Source organism: Ochlerotatus camptorhynchus, unplaced genomic scaffold (genome assembly GCF_037179485.1).
Source record: "Ochlerotatus camptorhynchus isolate MF236.1 unplaced genomic scaffold, CSIRO-AGI_Acam_v1.1 ptg000267l, whole genome shotgun sequence".
In the NCBI taxonomy this organism is placed as follows: domain Eukaryota; kingdom Metazoa; phylum Arthropoda; class Insecta; order Diptera; family Culicidae; genus Ochlerotatus; species Ochlerotatus camptorhynchus.
In genome coordinates this window covers 1,398,045-1,421,706 of record NW_027040757.1, presented here as the reverse complement: position 1 = coordinate 1,421,706, position 23,662 = coordinate 1,398,045, and the positions used below count along the sequence as shown (strand labels likewise).

Below are 23,662 nucleotides of genomic sequence, written 5' to 3'. Positions count from 1 at the left end.
ACGTAACTTGGAACAGGTGAAACCTCAATCGTTCCCGAAAAGTTTCCCTTCTCCGGATATTGCGAGCAATTTTATGTGTGCTTGCTTGGGTTTTTTCGAAGGGTCAACTCTTTCTAGTGTTTTGCTGTGTTAAGCTACGCGCACGCTGAGTAGATAGAAAAAGATTGATGACGACTTTGAAGATTTCCTTCAAAAATTAAAATGCGCGTTGCAAGTAGATGTGAGAAATGAAAGAAGATTTTAGGAAGATTGGTTCGCTAGTGTGAGAGTTTTTGAGCATCTAGAATTGAGATTTAGATGTGTCAACCACCTCAGTCCTTGTCTAGTGGTGCCAGCACTTAACCGAACCGTGCTAGTCAGCTATGATATATCTTAATGCTAATTCTAGAGTATAGTTTGTGTATGACACATAAAACCAGTCAATTTAGCTTTCAGAGGGTCGCAATAGCGATTAGCTGTAACGACGAGCAATCGCGATGAGCGAGGAATCAGCGATGATAAAATCACTAGTTGTGGACTTCTGAAAGCAAAATTGACAAATTTTAAATGTCATATACAAACTTTACCACCTCTTATCGCTTCTTACAAATAAAAATTGCAAGCTACAGTGCTGACACCACCAATAGTTGCGACTTCAGCAACCCTTTTTCTTGGCAGAGGATTGCCAATAACCCACTAGGCAAAGAGCGCAGCGTTTCTTTTTGTCACCCAAATCGAGTCATCCTTGAGCCACACTTCCAAACAAACGACACTAAAAAAAACGATTGCAAAAATGTCGCTCCTTCTGAAAGGCGTCAACTTCCGGAAACTCATCCCGGAACCAAGAACAATCCAGCAGACCCGGAATTTCCCGACGAAAAAATGTCCCCCGAAACCTGAAGAAGAAACCAAATGCGGTGCGGCGGCGGCAGTCAGCGATGATGGGGAAATCCCGATAGGTTATCAGTTGCTCAAAAACACGCAAGCCAAGTTCCAGCTCAATGACGGCCTTCCGGTTTGGTTGAAGGGTGGACCTACGGATCGCATCCTGTATCTCTCCACCGTGGGATTATCTATCGTCGGACTCGGCTGTTCTCTAGTATTTATTTCGAAAATGATTTTAAAATAGATCGATTCCTTTAATACTCTGTCTGCGGAGCTAATAAATTAACATTCAATAAATTATTCTTACACATCTAAGTTCTGGAAGATACAGCTTCTAATCAAACTGCAACTCCTTCGATATGCGTCTTATTTCGTTATCCAGAGCCTTGTTCTTAAGCTCGCAAATGTAGTTGTACCGGTTTGAACAATCCTGTCCGGAGTATCCGTATGTATACAACGCACCGTTGTAGGACAACTTAAGACAACGGCCAGTACCAGTAATCTCCAGGGTTGGTTCGCTTTGCTTCTGCGGTTTGTTGTTCACAATCTTATTACCCTCCCTCTTCGTATCCGGTTGAACCGTAGTTGTTGACGTCCCGGCCTTAGCACCCGATGACATGGACGTTAGGTTCGTGTTGGGGTTCACCGGTTTGGCGGATTGAGTCCAAATCCACAACAGTCCTGGATTAAGTCCCCCCAACCAGAATTCCTTACCCCGATTCAATTGATGGTTCAAAATGTACGCTACTACATCCTGAAACTCGATGCTAGTTTCAAATTCCGCTAGATGTCCCCCGTAGGATTTGCACAACGTACTGGCTGACTTCCAGTTCAAACCTCGATCGACGCCAAAGTGGTAGCAGATGTCATGCACACGGGTAAAGTTATCCGGACAAGAGTCTGAAAAAAATAAGGAATTCGTTAAAACCACACCCCAGCCATCTAACGCATTACCTCACCAATTTTCTGATTGTTCCCCGCCATCAGGTAGTAAATGATTTGCTCCGCCCGCCTTAATCGATTTTCCATGTAGTCCACTCGGTAGACCAGCTTCTCTATCGCACCCAGCAGATACAGGTCCGTTTCGGACACCTCACGAGGCGAAGACAGCAGTTCGGTGGGGCTTGCACCGCCGAAAGATTGTCGCATCGGTGTGAATGAACTTTGCGCGGAGGGAGGTGTCAGCTGGTTCTCGGCATATCCCGATGGCCCTATAACCTTTGCCGTGGGGGTTCCCATTTCGACGGCCTCTCCCATGCGTTTGTTGATGTAGAAACTGGACGTCGGGATGTACTGGTGGGCTTGGCTGATGCCGACGGCCGACGCCTGCATTGCTCGGGACTGCCGGACGGAGGAGTTCAGTCTGGGTGGGATGAGAGTTAAATGACCCGTTAGAAATGAATTAACTCAGAAATTATAAGCCATATAAAAATGTTTTCCAAGAGTGAGTGAAATTGCATATGCACTTTAAGTTCATTATTGATTCAAATAAACCAATTTTTTACATCAATTCGGTCCTCTCTTGGTTACTAAAATAAACCTACACCACCATTCCGCATCGTGATCTCTTCCCGTGCGGATCTATTTGCTTTTTGCTAAAGGAAGTGTTACTGCTACCTAAAGCTACACCAAATTTAAACAGCCCTTTTCAGTGCTAAATAATACCTGTAAATTTTCTACCTTGTTCGATTCTATTCCCCTTCGATCCTTGTTTGGACCCTACCCGAGTTAATCCTGCTTGGATATCGATTTCGAAAATTCCTCTTCGATCCTTCGGATTCTTACAGTAATCTGCTTGGAAGTCGATTTGGAGAAACTTTCTTGTGCCGCCATGGCACCTAAACGCAAAAGAAAAGGGCAATCTTTTCATCCCCGTTTTGATGAAATTTATTTGAGCAATCAATTTGATATGGTCACGGATGATAACGATCCATCATCCAGGTAAAGTTCATTAAACATTCCCGGCTGCCAAGATGCCAAGTAGAGGTCCTCCCTATAGTGATAACCATTTCCGATTTCCATGCTCTTCGCACGGAATTTTTGAACTTCGTTAAATTTAAGTTTTCACTGCATATTGGCCGTCGGGGTGATTGTCGTGTATTGGCTTAAACCTTAGACGGATGCAAACTTCTTCTCAAGTATCTTACTAATTGTTTTACATACTAACGACACCAACACTGAACGTCTGTTCAAGGTTGTCTTGAAAGGTCTGCCTAGTGGTGAATCCCTGGATCAGATCAAAGATGAATAGGCAAAATTACGTGTAGTTGAGCCTGTCCAAGTAATGAAAATGAAAATGAAATAACGTCATAGCGATCCGTACAACGGGATTTCTAATTATGTTTATTTAGTTCACTTCAAGCATAGTAAACTAAACAACCTTAAGGTCTTAGAAAAAGCTATCTTTATGCTCCAAACAGCTACCCCACTTCAAAATCTTCATCCTAACAATGTTAGGCTACCTATGTTGCTATTCCAGCTGATAAAAATCGAAATCAATATTCAAACCAACATAATTCTAACAGAAATTTTGATGATTTTGACTTATAGAAAGTATTAATCGACATGATTCCTGATATGCTTAAAACTAACATCTTGTTTGTTGCAATTCAACAATATTGCAACCAATATCTCCATGGCTTTTAAATTCAGTAATAGATTTTAAATCATTAAATATTTTGAATTGAAATTCTTGATCTCTTAAATATAATAAAGACGAGCTATTTAACTTTTTGAGAGTTCACAATGTGCATATCGCCGTTATAACTGAAACGTTTCTTAAACCTGGCCATAATGTTAAAAGGGACGGAGACCGTCTGCTGGTGGTGCCGTTGCCACCATTGTTAATAGACGTACCAAATATCAAATTATTTCATCATTTGAAACCAAAGTTTTGGAAACTTTGGGAATGTATGTTGAAACAAAATGCGGACAACTTACGTCTAAAGATACCTATTCGCCATTCCAATGCGTAGTCCAGCAAAAGAATTTGCACAAGGGCTTAAAGTAATTCCAATGGTAATATTCTGTTTGATGATTATTCTGCAGATTATTATACTATTCAATATCCGTACGCAACATGCTTTTCTTCAGCAAGAAATCCCTCAACTATTGATTTGGTGTTAACTGATTCATGTCATATTTGAAGCCAATTGATTACCCATGCTGACTTTGGTTCTGATCACCATCCAGTAACTTTTGAAATATCCTAAGAAATAATTTTTAATCCCAAAAGCTCTACCTTCAATTATCATAGAGCTGATTGATTGGGAGCAATATCGAACATTTATGGAATATAACTTCGATCCAAATATTTCTTTGCAAACCATTTATGCTCTTGAATCTCTGACTACTTTTAAAGTTGTAGCAAGAGCTGCCTCAGTGCTAAAATGCGAGGTTAAATTTGATTAAATTATATTAGATGACGATCTTCAGCTCTTGATCCGTCTGAAAAATGTCTGTAGGCGGCATTATCAAAGAACCCGCGAACCTCCCATGAAAATTATCTGGCGGGATTTGCAAAACCAAATTAAAAAGCGATTCTCTGCTCGAGGAACTAAACTTTGGAAAATAATGTACAAAGTATCGCAGTCCCAAGAATTTCGAAGTATTAAAAAAATTCTAGCAAAAGTCGTAACGTGTCTCGGCTTCAAGAAGACGGAGTGTCAACAGAAGGCAAAGCACCCAGCGAGGGATTCTTACCCTCTAGCTTTGGCCTTCTCCCATCTAATTGTTACATTCCGCCTAGTTCGTTCCCACGGACGGAACACCCATCAAAAACTTCCAGAGAGTACCTTGTATTTCTTGGTAAAATTGTTTGGCAGATGTTTTCATTTGGCATACTTTCCTGATAAATGGAAAAATGCAAAAGTTGTTTCAATTTTGAAGCTGGATAAAAATCCAGCTGAAGCTTCTAGCTACCGTCTAATAAGTTAGCTTTTTGAAAAAAAAATCTTTTGAATAGAATGATGATTACATCAATACGAACTCAATTTTTGCAGATGAGCAGTTTAGATTTCGCAATGGACATTCAACTAATCGTCAACTCTTAAGAGGTACCAATTTAATCTGAAGGCTGCTCCACTGGATTGCTATTCTAGACATAGAAAAAGCATTCGACAATGTTTTGCATGAAGGTTTGATTGCTAAATTGAAAAAGTTTAATTTTGCACTCTATATTACGAAATTGACAACTGACAGAAACCTGAACGACTGTTCGAGCAGGAGTTCCTCAAGGTAGCATTCTTGGGCCTATATTGTATAACATTTTCATTTCGGACCTTCCTGAGTTAGCTCAGGGTTGCCGATGACACAGGCATTTTCGCTAAAAGAAGAAGTGTTCGTGTTATTTGCAACAGACTGTAGAAAAGTTAAGATATTTTCTCTTCTTATTTACAAAAATGGAAGATTTCTTCCTTCCTTCTTCTTCTTCTTCTTCTTCTTCTTCTTCTTCGCATTTCAAGCTTATTGCGTGCTCTCAACTTAGTGGTCTACTAGATGCCTGCACCATTTTTGCATTAGTATAATTGTGTGGCAAGTACAATCATACTCTATGCCCAAGGAAGTATAACAAGTGTAAGTGTTGCGTCCAAGATTGGTGAGATTTATCGCGTGTTTTCGTATATTAGGTTATTAAATTCCAAGAAAATGTTTAAAGGTAAAACGTTCCAGAATCCCCACGAACGCAGCCAGTAGGAGACACTTCCCTATAAATTGTATGGACGTCCATAGGGGTGGCGTAATGGGGGCCATTGCGTGGAGAATTCGTGGCACGTACGACGGTTCAACGGTCACGGTTCGGGGTCATCGTTCACCAAGAGGCACAGTCATAAGCCTGGTGATCATTAAAGACAACGGACACAGCGAAAGTCAGAGCTAAAAATCTATAGTTTGATTGTGAAAACTAAAGTGAGCTAAATTTAAAGTTTAAAGGAGTTGCAGAGGAAGTTGCCACGTACAAACCGTTGTCTAGTGAGAACCTTTCAATCGATAACCGCCATTTCAAATTCTCCATCGCACCCACAGGACCTCGCGGTTTTACCGCAACGTTTACTTATTTAACGTATTTTTCCGGAGTCGATCGCCGAATCGTAGATCGTTAACCTGATCCCACAACTACAGTGTGCGCCGCCAATGCAGGCAAGCCAACTTACCCTTGTAGTTCGTTGAAGCCTCGAGTCCGTCACCATACTCGAGAGGCGTACGGGACAGTTAGAGGCGTCCACCCCTGACCCAAGAAGGTGACGAGGTACCAGAGGAAGGAGAGGAACGACGACGACGGCTGTGGCAGGTGAAGGGGCCCCAAAGAAAATGCGAAGAGTAGCGCTAGCACAAGGTAGGAGAAGTCAACTAAGGAAGTGGGAGACGTCAGAGTCTAGACCGGCCGTGAAGGAAGTGAAAATTAACAAAAGCGAATAAAGTGGGAGTTTGTCTTGAGCGAACTTTAAGTGTTTTCTTGGTTCGCGGAATTGTCACGAGCGTGTGCCGACCCTGAGGCTTGGAGACGGGGGTCTCATTAGTGCTGGGAGTAACACCGCACTGGCACGTTACAGAAGTTCAAATTTTCCAACCAGAAAAATTAGTAACCCGTACCGGGAATCGAACCCAGCCACCTCCAGCATGGTCTTGCTTTCATTCATTGAATATACACAAATTAATATTGAAAGACACCATTTACCAAGTTTTCTGTCAAAATATGCAGTGGCATAATAAAATACAGAACAGAAAAGTACATTTTCTCACTGCACACTAGACAATCTCAAACAATCACTACACGCTCAAAGCAAAACAGGCTATTTTGCTACGCCTATTTTGCTTTGATTTCAATGGCACAAATTTTCATGATAAGAAGAACAAGCTATAAAATCAAGACCAACAATTGAAAAGGGCTCAACTCCATTTTGTAAACAAACCTTGTAAGACCATTTTCTCGTGAACCTAAACCTACGTTCGCAAACCTAAAACACAATCAGGTAGAGGAGAATTTCTCCTGCCTGTTCATTTTGTTGGTTTGCGTTGGTTGGCTTCGGTTCGCGATAAAATGGCCTTGCAAGGATTGTTTACAAAATGGAGTTGAGGCCTTTTCAATTGTTGGTCTTGAAATAAATTCCGTGTGTGCTATCTGCTTCTAGATGGTCACTATGAACGGAGTTCCAATTTCTTGGTCACGTCAAGTGAAATATCTTAAATTAGTACTTGACCAAAAAGTAACTTTTAAAGATTTCATTGGGGGCATTCAAGCCGAATGTAAAACATATATGTATAAAATATGTATATCCTGTATCCTGTAAACATCCCATATATCTAAACTATGATTATGATATGACTATCATTATCATAGTTTAGATTAGAAGCTATCATTATTATATCGCCTTAAAACAATCAGCTCAATTAGTTAATAGAATGCCAAGAGTGGGTGGAAGGCAACACCAACACGTTCTGTTTATTTTTAATGAACATGGTAGATGATCCCTTGAGTTTATAAGATTTTGAAGATTGTGTTATGCTTTTTAGATAAAGAAACCGAAATGTATTTCATGATGTACCTTATGAAACACAATGTTGACAAAAATAATGAAGGGGGTCATACTGGAATAGAACCATAGACGTTGGCATTATGAGACCAATGCTTTGACCACTCGTCTATCAACGCTTTTAAAGTGGAAGATGCTAATAGCGTATAAGAGCTTCCTCGTGTAAGATGATAATCTTTCATAAGTCGCCCAAAGAAAATTCCTACGAGCAGCAAGCGTGTTTTCTGAAATCGAAAACTCTGGGCTCCGGAGTTGTTCGTTACGTTTGGCGTTTGCAATCGAGCACTGGCGAAGTGTAAAATTGGCAGTATGCAGTGTAGTGTTTTGTTTAGACATTTCTGCTTTCCGGTTGACCATAAATAACTTTTTAGTCACTTGTTTAAAAATATTTGGTCTCTTAGTCACTATTTTGTTGAGCACTTACCGCTTCCAGCCGCCGGGTAATCCGTAATTGAGGGGTAAGCGTATATTTTTGTTGTAAAACAAAGAATAGTTCTGCTGCTTTCAAAAGGTGGTTATTATTTTTTTTATTTCCCTTTAATAAGCATGCAATGTTGCTTAGTCAGCTAAGTCTTCACAGCAATATTAACATTCCATGAAACCTGAGAGGGTGCTGACAACCCCATACATGCTTTAGTTTGAAATTCGTTAGTTCCAAATTCGTTCAGATTTAAACTTGAGGCTTGCACGAGCAAAACTGGAGATCGAATTGAAATCAACATTTGATGTTATGATGTAACTTATTTTAAATACCTACTCAAGTTGATCTCATTTTGGTTGACTTGACGGTTAACACAGCAAAAATGAGAGCAAAATTTTACGCTGTTGACTCAAATGGAAAATGAAATTAATTTGATTACTGATTTTGAATTCACAATGTTTAACTGAATACGGGTCTGACGTAAATGCTTCTCACGCTGAAAGACTTGAGCTCAAATCTCACCCGCGCAAGTCACGAATGACCTAAAATGTGTCAAACAAAACAAATAAACAATAACCGTTAGTTCAACGACAGAAAACAACTCTGAAACTTTTCAATCGAGCAAAAGTTTCTGGACAGTATGATCAATATAAAAAGGCCCTTACAGCATACAATAAAGAATTAAGGAAATCACGCAGAAGAACCTGGAGAACTGTGAAAACATTGGGAAAAACTCCAGATGTAGCCAAACTACAAAAAGTACTTTCTAAGGGCCATTCAAATGGTCTTGGAAATTTAAAAAAAACAAATGGTAATTTTACTATTAATACAAAAGAAACCCTTGAAATAATGATGAAAACTCATTTACAGAAGAGAATTGTAGGCCATCCGGGACTACGACTGTAAATTCAGCCGCAGTTAATACCATCTTCACACGAACTAAGGTTGAGTGGGCAGTGAACTCCTTCGAATCATTCAAATCTCCTGGAAAAGATGGTATCTTTCCTGCATTTCTTCAGAAAGGTGGAGAAGTACTACTTGATTCCTTAACTAATATTTTTAAAGCTAGTTTAGTGCTTGGTCATATACCGAAAATTTGGACCCACATTCGTGTTTTCATTATTCCTAAAGCAGGAAAAAGAGACAAAACAAATCCAAAATCGTTCAGACCAATAAGTCTTACATCTACCATGCTTAAAATCATGGAAAAGATAATAGACAAGTATATAAAATCAAAATATTTGCAAACGAGCCCTCTTAACAGATCTCAATTTGCTTATCAATCAAACGAAACTACAGTCACAGCTTTACATAAACTGGTTACAAAAGTAGAAAATACTCTTGACAAAAAAGAAATTGCTCTCGTAGCATTTCTCGATGTAGAGGGCGTTTTTGATAATACATCTTACAAATCTATAAAAAAAAACACTCAATGGAAAGGAACGTTGATCCTTGCATTATAATTTGGATTATGAAAATGCTGAATAATAGAGAAGTATCGACTGACTTGGGATAATCATCAATAACAATAAAGGCCACTAGGGGGTGTCCTCAAGGAGGTGTATTGTCACCCTTATTATGGTCACTTGTTGTTGATGATCTTCTCAATAAACTAGTGGAAGAAGGCTTCGAAGTTATCGGGTTTGCTGATGATGTGGTCATAGTAGTTCGTGGAAAATTTGATCACATCATCACAGGTATTTAGAGTGCAATCTGCATTGAACTGCACTTTTTAGTGGTGCCAAAATGAAGGGTTAAATATAAACCCATCCAAAACAGTTTTGGTCCCGTTCACTCGCAGAAGACAAGTAACACTCAAAAGTTTGTCAATTAGTGGATCTATTATAAAATACTCGTCAAACGTAAATTATCTGGGATGATAAACTTAATTGGAACTTACACTTAGAGTAGGTAATAAGATAAGCCACGAATGCTCATTAATCCATTAGTAGTAATGAACGAAGACTGGATGGGAAAAAAGGTTAAACCTAGATATACCGTATAAAGTAGTTAATGCTAACCGCGAAATATGGGAATTAGGAGGGCCAATAATTCCACCAGAATCAATAATTTTCCACACAGATGATTCAAAAATGAATGATAGCACTGGAGCTGGAATCACAGGCCCGGGGCTTAACGTTTCAATACCAATGGGAAGATGGACAACTGTTTTTCTTGCAGAAATTTACGCTATCTTAGAGTGTGCATATATTTGTCGAAAAAGGAATTATCGACACACGCGGATCTGCATATTTTCAGATAGCCAGGCAGCATTGAATGCACTACAATCTTTCACATGCCAATCAAAACTGGTGTGGGAATGCATAATACTTCTGAAGCAACTGGCCGTCAAAAACCAGGTTTATCTGTACTGGGTACCAGGCCATTGCGGAATCGAAGGAAACGAAAAGCCGATTTACTCGCTAGACAAGGCTCAAGTGTCCAATTTATAGGACCAGAACCTTTCTGTGGGGTATCTATTTAAATGTGTAATACAAATGGAAATGAAAAAATGGGAAGACAATATGAAATATGATACAGTCAAATTGGGCTGCTACGAATATTTCAAGGCAATCCAAATTGTTTATTACTCCAAACAAAGGAATTACGGAAAAAATACTAAATTTAAATAAAAAATCACTAAACATACTTATTGGGCTACTTACGGGACACTGTCCCGTTAGATATCATTTGAAAAAGATAAATCGAAGTCGAACAGTTATCTGTATACCACAATAGATCAGCTTAATGGTCGCAGTGGTTCAAATCCCACGAAAAAAAGAGATGAATTTAAATTAAGTGGTCAACAAGACGTTAACAGCAGAACTTCAAGTTAAGTTGCCTTCTTTTAAAAATTCTTGAGTACATAATGAAAGCACAATATGATATCAGACTTTTGTCGCGAAAATTGAAATCAAAATGAGTTTTCATTGTGATAGGAACTGCAAACTTTAATATCGATTTGCTTTCATTTTGTTAGCCGACTTTGCTCGGGTGGGTAGTGCATTCATCACGGTCTACAGAAATTAATATTGTTTTCAAGAATCCGATGCTCATTCAAAAGTTATCCTTTTTTAAAGTACTGATCTTCACAACATAAAGGGCGCCATTACGGAGCATTAAATTTGATGAAATTATTAGCAGCTCTATTTGCCCAAAGTTCCCAGCTTGGTGAGGGGTAGAGAATGACACACACACACACACAAACGCACATGGATCCGATGTTCACTCAACGGATAAATGTTCAAGAACTAGCTTAGCGAAGAACTTAGAAGCATGCCAAAAAAAACGTGGCAAACTACACCAGTTTACGAAAACCGCGGACGGTCCCTTACGAAACCAAGTGGTTCATCAAGGTTTTTCAAATCATGGTTTAGGTTAAATAACATGGTTAATTTTGTCCCTGCTATTAAATATAATTGCTAGAAATGTTTATTTTAAATTCTCACGTAATTTAATGTGAAGGGTTTTGGTCATGTCCGGTCTTGACTTACTCGAAGGTACCGGAATATCTCCGGTTGCGACGGATGTGAGCGTGGGAACTCAATATGACCAATATATTCAGTTCTCATGAAATTAAATGTTCTTTTGTCCCATCTAAGACACCGAAACAACGCAGGGTGCACCCGGAACATATCAAGATAGGGTCAATATGGTCCTGAATACTCGTTATGATTTGATGATTTGATTTTGAAATCTTATTGGATGGGCCAAAGCCCATGATTAGGAAATAGGTGCCGGGAGCATGTCCCCTCAGGAATTTAAATATGACCACCAATGATCTTATTTTCGGATTTTTATATGTTTCGATAGTCGGTTAACGTGTTCGGAACGTTTCAGGTTACTCCTAGTCTCGAGACCCGTTTTCATCGGAACATGTTACAGTCATATTTCCGGAATCAGCTGACCCATTCCAAAAATATTCAATAGCGTTCTAGAAGACCAACGATGTTTCATGTACTGAGATTTCATTCAGTGCAAACACGATTTTTTTTTGTTAAAATTATGTTTTTCCTGTAAAAGTGCCCATCTTGGAATTGATGAACGACTTGTAGATAATTAGTTTGCCTTTTTAAAAAAAATCATAATTTTCCAAAATGACATTTTTTGTGAAAAATTATTTTTAAATTTTTAAATTGTTTTTTTTTTTTTTTAGTGTGGGAATTATAATTTTTATGTTTTGACATTTTCTTATGAAAGCTCACATAATTCTCTTCAAATCACTCTTGAAAAACATTTATGTAGGGGAAATGGCTCTAATGATGGCCTATGGATCTAAGATTGGGCCCATCGCTAAAAATCTACTATTTATCAATTTTATCTAAATGAACGCGTTATTGGGACGGTACTAATAGATACTTTTGGTCGCTATTGAAAATTAAGTCGATTACTGAATTTATGTATGGGCCCAAATTAGGGACATTTAGGTCGACATTACATCCATTTCCCCTATGTCATATCATTTTTGAGTTGCATTTTTTTGTAGAAGAAGTTGAAAAATGTTCCGCCATAGTCGACGTGAAAATCGTCCTTTGGTAAACTTGAGCTGGAATGATCCATAGGCTATTTGTTTTGCGTGAACCAACGATGTATGGGTAATGTTGGGCCTTTTCTTCTTCTTCTTTGCATTTCAAGCTTATTGCTTAGTGCATATTAGCTTATTGCGTGCTCTCAACTTAGTGTTCTACTAAATGCACTTCCACAGTTGTTAATTGAGAGCTTTCGATGCCAATACCAAATCATGAATTTGTATATTGTGTGGCAAAAGCACAATGATACTCTATGCACAGGAAAGTCGAGAAAATTTCCAACCCGAAAGATTCCCTCGACCGGACTGGGAATCGAACCCGCCGCCTCCGGCTTGGTAATATCATGCCATTACTGACTAGGCTATGGGGCCCCTAGGCTCTGGCGGGTCCTACATTCGTCAAATAAAATCAGTGATTAATTTTTGGTTTTAGTCCCGATCCATCGTCATTGTCCACACAAAATAATCTTGAGCAATAAAATACACACCATCATAACCGCCCCAAATATCAATTCTAACGCCTAAGTAAGCATTCGTATGTACCGGTGTACTGTTAATCCTATTTTATTTCCAAATGAGTTGCCTCAAAACATCCGCTCTTACCCGAGAGTATACTCCTCCAGCAGAGACGACCACATGCCATCTGGCTCCGGCTCGGTCCACTGTGCTGGGCTAAGCTTGACGAAGGATTTCCGTCCACCTTTCTCCACCACATAAATCCCATCGACGCTTGCAACCAACTGCTGCAGCGTGACGATCCAAACCACCATCAACAGCATCAGCCAACAGGTTAACCTCATTTTGCGCACCGCAACCCCACTGCCGCCTTCACCTGCACTCATATTTCCGCGTAAGGTTCAACACTTTGAAAATTTCTCTTCGCCGATTCGTGCCTGAAGCTCGTTTTCTGCAAAGAAACCACCTCTGGCTGTCTACTCACTGAGGTGTATAATAACACTAACAACACTATAAGTGACGTCGTTGTCGTTGTTGTTGTTGGTGTCGAGTTCGTCACCAAGTTCCAATATTATCTCATCATACTTTTCTCTTCATGTCACTTTCATTTGCCATCAAGCTGCCGCAGGGTTAGGCGCCACCTCTTCACACACTAGTCGATACGAGCGTACATCAGACGCACCACCCGCGACCGACAATCGCCTGTTCCGACAACTCTATGTTACTTAACACACACGCTGATCTAACCGGAATCACTCAGCTAGACGACTCGGATGACTTGGATCAAAGACCTTGTCCACACTACTGTTGTAGGAATTACTTAATCTCGATGACACATTCACGTTGACACTGCCGTTATTTGGAACACTTGCACCTTGCTGCTGTGAGTGGTTGAACAGGTTCGTAGGTGAGGTACCTACATCCGTTTCGGAAACGAACCAAGTGTTGAGTCTCAAAAAAGCCGTTGAGCGTGAAAACTAGGCTCGCGCGTGTTCACTGCTCAATCGATCGTACGCGTCTGCAAGAGCGGTTTGGCGAAATGCATGTGGCTGTGGTTCAACCGATCCTGTGTGCCACCTCCTCCGGGGGAGCTAAAGAGGTTTTGCCCGGACCGTTAGTGTATGCAGGACTTTCATGGAGAATTGAGAGCAGCATACTACTTGTCTACACACGCCCCTGGTGATCGTCATACATGCACGATCACCTAATCGAATGACCATTCGACCCTCTCGTACGAAATCGGAGATGTTGAGATGAGAGAGAGAGTGGAAGAAAGGTCCACAGAAGAGATAAAATTTGCATCGAATGTTTTGGTGAAAAAAAAAACACTTTCTTTCGATTTGAATAGACATGTGCTTTCCTCGATAAACTACCTATGTAATTGATTGATTGTTTTAATCGTATCTTCGGAAGCGATGTTTCACTGCTGTAAATGGTCCTGTGGGACAAAGTCAACTAACCATCATCAGTGTCACCAAAAACGTAAATCTGGGATTTTCCAGTCAATAAATTGCGTGAATTGACCTGCATGAGTTCGCACGAATAAATGTCTTTTGTACCGCTGCTGGAACGGGCGAGGGATGACACACTTGAGTTGGAAAGTCAATAAATTATTTTCGCGAGCTTGACACCGTAAGATAAATGAATAGCTATTTAAATTGTTTATTTAAATCGACACAGAAAATGTTTTACCGTCATTAGTAGCTTTTCGTTGAAGTGTGAATTGGTTTTTACGAGTGTTCAAACTTTTTATTGGTGTATTATGATACTTTAGTGTAGCGTTTCTCAATCTGTGGGTGGGTTTCAGACTTCAAATTTTCTATTTTGTTTTTATGAAAAATTATTCTGAATTTATAATTCTAACTCTAAGACGATTTTGGGTGCTTTGAAAACATTTTGGCGATTCTGACCTTGTGACATTTCAAGCTTTACAGAGGTTTATACCATTCTGCAATCCTAAATCATGGTCTACAGAACCATCATAGAAGAATAATTGTTACTTGGGTTGGTTGTTGGACCATTTGGACGTTTTCAAGATAAGTTTCAACGCTATTCCAGCGCTAGGTCATTTCTGGAGCCATCTTTCCTAAAGCCATATTTAGGAATCTTTTTTGATGGATCTAGGTAATATTGGTGACTGTAGGACGTTTTTGTGTTTGAACAGCTATTTTGATGTTATTAAAGTTATTTCTCTTATCAATTTTGGTGTTTCCGTCATTTTTGAAATGCTATGTCTATTTTTGCCGTTTTGAAATGTTGGTGATTCTAATATGTGTTGGTGCTTTTAAGGCTTTTGGTCTATATTAGGCTCATAGGTCTGTAATTCTGTGGCTTATGAACTTTTTGGCTATTTTCGGTTTCATATGCCATTTCTTGGCGTTTTGGAGTCATTTTTGGCAATTCTTGGTTATTTGGTGGTAATAAGTAATTTCCTATGTTTCCAGACGTTTTATGGTAATCATGGCGTTTTCAAACTCATTTGAAGATTTTCATGCCGTTTTGACATTTTGAGGTAATTTCTGAGATCAGCGTTTCATAATGACCCGAATTTGGTAGCTACTTTCGTGTAGTCAGACCTTGTTTACCAATTTTTAACTGTTTTGTTGATTCTTAGCATAACATCCGTTATTTTTATTAGTGTGATCTCGAATCGCAGTCAAATTTAAAGCAACTTAATTAAAAAAAAAAATCAGAAAAAAAATAAAAGTAAAATATGGTACAAGAGAAAAGGTTATACTCATCCTAAAAAAGAACAAAATCGAAAAAAAAAATCGCCTAAAAACAGAATATAATATATTTTGACGTTCTAATTCATGAATTTTAAAGGTTTATTGGCAGGCGTTTTAGTGTTTTTTTAATAATGTTGGTCTTACAACATCAGTCTTTAAATTTGGTAGATCGCGAGTTTATGGAATGCGTAAAAGTGGGTAGCAGTGAACGAAAGTTTGAGAGCCGCTGCGTTTAGTGTGCTAAACATAGTGAAAGGATAATCAAAACACTTTCGAAGACATCAATAACTGGTCCGAAGAAAGTGCTTTAGAGCATATGTTTGGCGTATTTGTTTTGATTATCTGTTTCGTTCCACTATGTTCCATAAGCTATATTTGATCGGCGTGCAGCTAGGCATGTACAGGATCTTTTTATTTCGGAGATATAAATAACTCTTCATACTTTGTGGCATTTTCATAGTCAATAAAATGGTGCGCAGCATTAAGATGTATGCTATCATTACATAAAATTGCAACAAATTTTATGCTTTTTGTTATGCACTTCTCTATATTTTAAAGATCTCGTACCTGGGGTAATTAAGTCAAATTTTTAAATATTCATAAATAAACCGTGGAATGTTCACGATTACCTGTAACATCTAGTCCCGTTTCCACTACAACAACAAAAGTTAGATACACAGCAAAAATAAATTTTAATATTACATCCAAGAGGATGCACTTCAATCATGTCGAAAAGCTCATGTAATTTTTATGGCCACAACAATAAATAACTGCACACACTTAGAAATTACTATTTTTAAATGAGACGTAATTCAGGTTTGACGTAAATCATGGAACGTAAACAAACATGGCATGTAAAATTAAATATATGCAACTCGACGAAAAGTGTGTTTGCTTGAATTGATTTTCTCGTCCCTTTCAACTGATTCTTATGTCAAAAGGGCCGCTGAGCAGTTCCACACAGATTCGCAAATCGTTTCGGATCGACCTTCTACGATTATGATGAAACTTTGCTCAGTTGTTTGTTATTGCCCAACATGCCATTTTACATATATGGTTCCCTAGTTTTGCACACGACTTACACTTGAAAAGGGCTTAATTATATCTTAACTCATGCGTATGATTAAAAAACTGTGAACAGCAAAGTTTAAGGAAATTAATTGGGCTTTTTGTTAAAAATACTTTCAAGATTGGACACTCACGAATAACATCTCAAAAGAGTGAAAATTTCTCAAATTATGCGATAAGTGAATTTTAACCTACGAGTATCTCGAAAATAACAACTTTGGGCAATTTAAGCATTATGAGCTTTTTTGTTGTAAATTTAATGTGTTTTAATATTAATACTATTTCAAAGATATTCGATAACTATTGGTAGTATTTTGGAAAATACTTATTTTATCAATAATTCATAACTTTTTTGTTTATGATTTGCCCAGCAAATGCATAAAGTCAGTAGGTAATACTTTACCTAAACTATAAAATAAATATAAAAAAAAAATTTAAAAAAATATGCAATTTGAGTAATGTTACTTTTTTTTTTGATAATTTTGATTTTTTTTTTGTAAAAAAAAAATATTTTTTTACAGTGTATATTTTTTCTTGAAAAGCACAATACTTGTTCGCAACTTCTTCTAAGACACCATCTCAATCAAACACAATACGCAAGATATATGTTTTTCTATTGATGCGTATCATTTTTGCATAAGTTCTTTTCAAGTGTTAGTCGTGTACAAAACTAGGGAACCATATATGTAAAATGGCATGTTGGATAATAACAAACAACTGTGCAAAGTTTCAACATAATCGTAGAAGGATGATTAAAAAATTAAAAAAAAAATCGTAGTTTGAAATGGAACTGCTACGCTAGCATGTGTCGGTCTCAGGGCACTGAAATTAACATGTATTTTTCGTAGTGTGCAGTAAAAGCAGCGTCATGTCAGTTCATCCACTGTATTAATGATAATTTTGTCCTTTTTGGCAAGTAATATTACACCACATTTTCGACATGATTGAAGTGCATCCACTTCGATGTGATATTAAAATTATTTTTTGCTGTGCGATTTATCACGGTCAAACGGTATTTATGTGATAGGGGAAATGTATGTAATGTCGGTCTAAATCCCCCTCATATACGTCCATCCATAAATTCAGCAATCGACTAAATTTTTAATAGCGACCAAAAATATCCATTAGTACCGTCCCAATGAAGCGTTCCTCTAGATAAAATTGATAAATAGCAGATTTCTAGCGATGGGCCCAATCTTAGATCCATAGGTCAACATTAGAGCCATTTCCCCTATATGGCAAAACCTAGCAAAATTATTGCTGAATTTAATTCCTCAAGGTAATTTAATTCAATTCCACCAGAATTTGAGAGACAAATAAAATAGTGCTACGCTTGAACTAAGGTTAAACCAGCGAGTTAAGAAACTCATATTTGGAAACCTCTCTTTTGTGGTAGGAGAGATGAATCAGCCCGAGGCTGAAAATCTCTTTAAGGAATATATTTTTTGATTTTGGCATCTTTGCTATCGAATTCGGAGGTTTAACGTTTTAGTGATAGATGTTGAGATCTGATTTTTTTTTTTTTTCATTTTATTATCGTCACTTTTATACTTTATGGTCCTTCGAGAATGATGAGATTTTCCGTTAAACTCGTGCAAGGAATCGGTCCACGGGATACCACTGTTCTCGGGCACCGGATATGACAATTGGCGATTTAGGGTGGAGATGTACTTGAAGTCTGTAGATCTGCTGGATGCTATCAAGAAGGATCCACCGGCGGTAGCAGCTGAATTGACGAAGTTCCAAGAGAAGGACAGAAAAGCTGCGTATCTGCTGATCTCTTTCATCCATGACGATTTCCTGAATCTCGTAAGGGACAAGGAAACATCTAAGGACATTTGGAGAAGCTTAGAAACCGTATACGCGAAGAAGTCCGTTTCATCTCAAACTCTGGTCAGGAAGCAGCTTACGAAGCTGAAGTTGGTTGAAGGTTTGTCGATGAGAAATCACATGGAGACTTTCGACGACCTGGTACGACAACTAAATTTGGCCGGAGCGAAGGTATAAGAAAATGATGTCGTATCTCAGCTCTTTGTGACTCTTCCCGAGTCGTTCGATCCCCTCGTTACCGGAAATTCTTGGAGAAGAAAACCTGAAACTGGCTATTGTTTGAGAGCGCCTTCTTGCTGAAGAATTGAAGAAAATCGACCGGGTATCAGATTCTCGCCAGTCAGGGTTGAAACAGAAGCATGAAAAAATCACAAGGCAAAGGATTTTCGTGTGGAGATAAAGGCGGAAGCTAATGCTGCTTGTGGTGGTAAGATGGTGGCCTTCAAGAAAGATGAAGACGTAGTATCTTTCAAGTTAGACTCTGGGGCTACGGATCATCTTGTCAACGTGAACCACTGTTTTGCTGAACTCAAGAAATTGAAGCATCCCGTGGCTGTCTTTCGCCTCAATCACTTATTTCTCGGCACCAAGGTACTATTACGGGCGTTAACAAGGAAGGTGTTCAAGTAACTCTCAAGGCTGTTCTGTACGTGCCCGAATTTCGAGCGAATTTGTTATCCGTGTAGAAGATGGCGAAAGCAAACCTTAACTTCAAGAAATTGGAAGCTTCGATCCAAAACCGTAATTGAACTGATAGGAAGATGTCCAATGCGTGGTGATTTTTACGAAATCGATTTGCTAACGAATACTGCGGTGGTCAACATGTGTGGAACTGTGAGCGTTAATCTATGACATCGTCATTTTGGTCATTTGGGAAGCAAGAACCTGCAGGCACTCGTAAAGCATAATATGGTAACAGGAATTCCAGAAGTACCAAGTAAATAGGATTTTTGTGATGTTTGTGTTCTCGGAAAGTACTGCCGAGATCCATTCACGGGCACAAGAGTCCTTGCTTCAAGACCTTTGGAACGAATTCACTCCGATGTGTGTGGTCCCATCACACCGGTAGCTTGGAATGGTTCTAGGTACTTCGTTTCTTTTATTGACGATTATACGTACTTCGCACTCGTATATCTTCTCAAAAAGAAGTCTGAGGTTTCCAAAAATTTAAAGAATACGAAGCGTTGCACTGGGCCAGAGAGTAGGCTGTGCGTGTGTTCGAACCTGACGTTTGTTTTTCCGTGGTGTTTTTTTTTTATTATCTATTATCGGTTGCTGATCTGGCCATGACCCAGACACAGGAGACAATTTCTAATCTCCTATTATTTGCCGGTGAGAAGCTATTGCGAGGCCAAGTTGAACCTCCACGAGGCGTCACATCATTCGTCCCATTATTAGTTCCATCATTCGTTGAGTCGCAGCGTTGAACCTGACTATTGACCACGAAAAGGCTTGCCAATGCACATCAAGAATCGACTACATACATCCGAACATTTGTTTATCTCAAATCGAAGGAAGACATTCCGCGCAACTACCATAAACCGGACTAGTTCATGTTGATCTTCGTCAAGATTCGTCTACAATTTGGACTCCTACATCAACACAATTGGCTAAACATGGTGAGTTCGTTCCATTTTGTAAATTTGTATCTTTTCAAACCAGTAACGTTGGGAGATCACCTTTTTGTGGTGCGCTACTGGTATAAGATCTACCACCGAACCCTAGTCGTAACAAATTCAAACTAGGGAATCAGGATTTTCCAGTAATCAAAGGATCACATTTTAGTCCTTGTTACTTTTTATGACTTGATAATAGTGACAAGACTTGGGTAGTGACCATGGCATTTCTTTCAAATCAAAAATATTTTTTATGCTCATAGATTTCACATAATCCTTTTCACTTGTCCTTCTCCTTTTCATTTCCCTCTTCTCTTTTCAGAAAGCGAGTAATGGTGCTATAGCCAAAAGGCTAGGACAAGAGTTAGTGCTCATGCCCCAACCGTCAGAAGAAAATGGAGTATCACTTAATCTTTCTAGCTTTGATGCTTCCAACGACAACCAATCATATAATTACCAAAATCGGAACGTACGGTACGAGATGTCCACGTTTCATCTATTTATTGGATTCTGAAGCATCGCCCCATGTTTCTGAATCATCTTGCCCCTTAAATGCTGCACAGTAGGCCGGCCGTTTTGATATGTGTGACGCATCTTCGATGTGAAACATATATCAAATAGACAAGAATAATGATGTAGGTATATATATATATAGGAGGATTTGCTAAACAATTTGAGAGGCCATAAACAGTATTACTCGCGTAACACGAGAAACGGGCCTATCATTGTTGATCGATTCTCTTCATCGATTTTCTCTTTCGCGAATAACACGACTGCAAATGCATTTTCCATCGTGTTGTTTCAGGCACAAGCTAACATCATCGATAATCGATCAACGAGGATAGGCCCTTTTCAAATGTTACACGAGTAGGAGTTTTGATCTAATTTCCGTCCTACTAAGCACAGCTCACGCTTTACCTCTTTTTTTGAACGGGTTTGAACAAAAAATTTAAAATTTCTCTCAAAGATAACTTCTAAATAGATTAACCTTTCCATGGATTTGATAAAGAGTCACAAATTGTTGAAATATTGTTTAAAATGTAATACTGCTTCTTGATTCTAAATCCATCCAAGAGATTCAATTCCGTCCTAACGCATTGAAACGCCATTACATTTTCTTCGTCCTTCGGATAAACGTACAAAAACGTGATTCGCTAGGAGCGCTTCTTTTGTTTTGACAACAATGAGCGTAAATATTCATGCAATGCGCTCTAATAGGATTTATGTTGTAGCTAATGAAGTAACGCATCTGAACAAACCTATTATTGATTTGTGCATGGTGAAATCATTGATATGATTGATCTTTTCTGATCGATAGAACGGAAATGGGCGATTACGACGAAGTAGTGCTCTACCCTACTTACAAGGATATCAAGTACACTCACGAAGAAGTGGAAGATTGCAAACTACCTTTCTTAGATCTCCTCATTGTCATGGACACGTCATTTCGAAATCTATAGGAAACCAACAAACACCAAGCGAGTAATTTCAAGCTCTTCAAACCACTCTCATAAAAATCCAAATTCAAGCTCTTCAAACCACTCTCATAAAAATCCATGATTCACAGGATGCAAACTTTTCCTCTTGGAGATATAAGGAATTCGAAGGAAATGGCTCATATTTTTGAAAAAAACAGCTAGCCTCAATGTGTATCAAGACAGAACTATCATAGTATAGTATAATACAAGCAATAATCGATAAAATACATCGAGGGACCATTTGAGACGGACTATGATAACTCTTACACCAGTGACATAATCCCCCTTATTCTGCGAGTCACGTGACTCTCTCTCACCGGTGAGGTGACTATTGTCACCTCACCGGTGAGAGAGAGTCACGTGACTCGCAGAATAAGGGGGAATATTTGGGAACGAGTAGTCGTGAATGTTAACAGACACATTTACTAAACTGTTGAGTTCGAATTCGAGGAGTTTTGGCCTAGATTTATTATTCAGTAACAGAAATAATCAGCTGAAGTCGTTGTCAGAACCAACAAATGACCCAATAAAAGCCATGAGAAAAGCCGGTGTTTACGAAATGTATAGTTCACATTGTGGTTATATCTACGTACTGCAATTCACTAGGGTGGGCATTCGGGATCTGGGTGACAAGATCTTTATTGATCTATGCAGAAGCTGAAAAGCTAGCTACCATTTTTAATAGTAAATCTTGATATTGGTTTGATATTTTCTTCGAGAATTATTCATTATAATTCCCATATTCATCTACAAAAATATGTATAGTTCTGCTTGTCGGTTAATAACTATTTTATTAGTCGTTTGATTGAAAAAAGATCAGAGCAATGTAGAAAAAGTTTAGAAGGCAATGAACAAAAGGTATGGATTTTTTCCCATAGTTATTCCCATACAAACTTCCAATGTTCCAGTACAGTCAGTTTCCAAACAAACAAGTTCAAATTTTGAGAGGCTAATCAAGACACGATTTAGAACCGTCTAAGTGCTGTGGTGTGAAAATTTCAAATTTCGTGTCAGTCTAATAAGCAACCTATCAATTGAAGTTTGCGCGGTTTTTATGAGTTTTTAGTTCCAATTAATTTTTAGCGAAGGGACTGTGGGTGTGTGAAACGTTAATTTTAAAGGCATGAACATCTCTCTATAACTGGAATATTAAATGCTCGTCCATAGAGGATTTTATTCTTATTTGAAATGTCACATACTTTACCGTTACTCTTTTCTGATATTGCTGGTCCGTAATATTCAACAGTTTTCTAAGACCAGGATATTTTTGAAAATTTTCCAAGATTTTCATTAGGATCATTCCAAAATGTCTTATAAGTTTTATTTTCAGGACCACCCTTAATAATCTTATGATTGTGTCCGGTATTCCCTAAAAGTTTTCTATATAAAAGTCTCATAATTCTGTGCAGAACACTTGACTAATTCACTACAGAGATCTCTTGAAATTTACTCTGCATTTATCGTCGTATACTTAGTCGTTCTCGCAAGAATTTGCTTTAATTTCTCTCCTTAATTATCTTTACAGTTCGCTTGGAATATTATTTGATTATTTGTACTTTCAAAAGCATTCTCTAAAAATGTCCTTGGATTTCACCTCAGAATGCCATCCGAATTTTCCTTAGAATTTTCTTGAAACTATCCTTAGAATTTCCTTGATAATTTCGTCAGATTCTCCTGGAACACTACTCAGAATTTCTTTGGAAATATGCTCTAAATTTTCTGCCAAACTCTCCTGGAAACTCCATGAAATTCCCTCAACATTTGTAAGGAATTTTATTGAAGCTATCTTCAAACTTGCTCAAAATTCTTGAACGAATGTGTTTGACCTATATTATGAGTTAGATTTTTTTAATTATCCCCTTGCAGCACTCCTCAGCATTTCTGTTTGGTTCATTGATTGATCAAAATTTAAGAGATTTCAGCCGTGATCTTTAGACGTAGTTTCAGGATTGTTGTCCTATCATCATAAAGTTTGCTGTAGGATTAATTTACATTGAAATCTCCTCCAAATTACCTACCCCCTCCCCCCACCCCCCAATTTCTTACGATTTGCTTTAGAGTTCTCTGTAATTCTATTCGTAATCCCCATAATAGTCTCTTCAGAACTAGCTATGCATCCACCTTTACAATTGTCTTGCA

At 38.4% G+C, this 23,662-nt stretch overlaps 1 protein-coding gene across 1 annotated transcript; it reads right to left on the bottom strand.

Moving 5' to 3' along the window:
- Positions 1 to 1,162: 1,162 nt before the first annotated feature.
- LOC135705443 (uncharacterized) lies at positions 1,163 to 13,530 on the bottom strand. Its single transcript, XM_065227190.1, has 3 exons — positions 12,950 to 13,530; positions 1,824 to 2,227; positions 1,163 to 1,764 (listed from the first exon to the last, which is right to left on the bottom strand). Exons 1-3 carry the CDS (start codon positions 13,186 to 13,188, stop codon positions 1,199 to 1,201), a joined length of 1,209 nt encoding a protein of 402 aa, XP_065083262.1. The 5' UTR covers positions 13,189 to 13,530; the 3' UTR covers positions 1,163 to 1,198.
- Between the last annotated feature and the right edge of the window lie 10,132 nt (positions 13,531 to 23,662).

Bases quoted from the DNA above. Each gene is read 5' to 3' on its own strand.
- LOC135705443 (XM_065227190.1), bottom strand. From the start codon at position 13,188: ATGAGTGCAGGTGAAGGCGGCAGTGGGGTTGCGGTGCGCAAAATGAGG. The intron at 2,228-12,949 runs GTAAGAGCGGAT...CATCCCACCCAG, and splicing joins CTGGAGGAGTATACTCTCGG to ACTGAACTCCTCCGTCCGGC. The intron at 1,765-1,823 runs GTGAGGTAATGC...TATTTTTTTCAG, and splicing joins GGGGAACAATCAGAAAATTG to ACTCTTGTCCGGATAACTTT.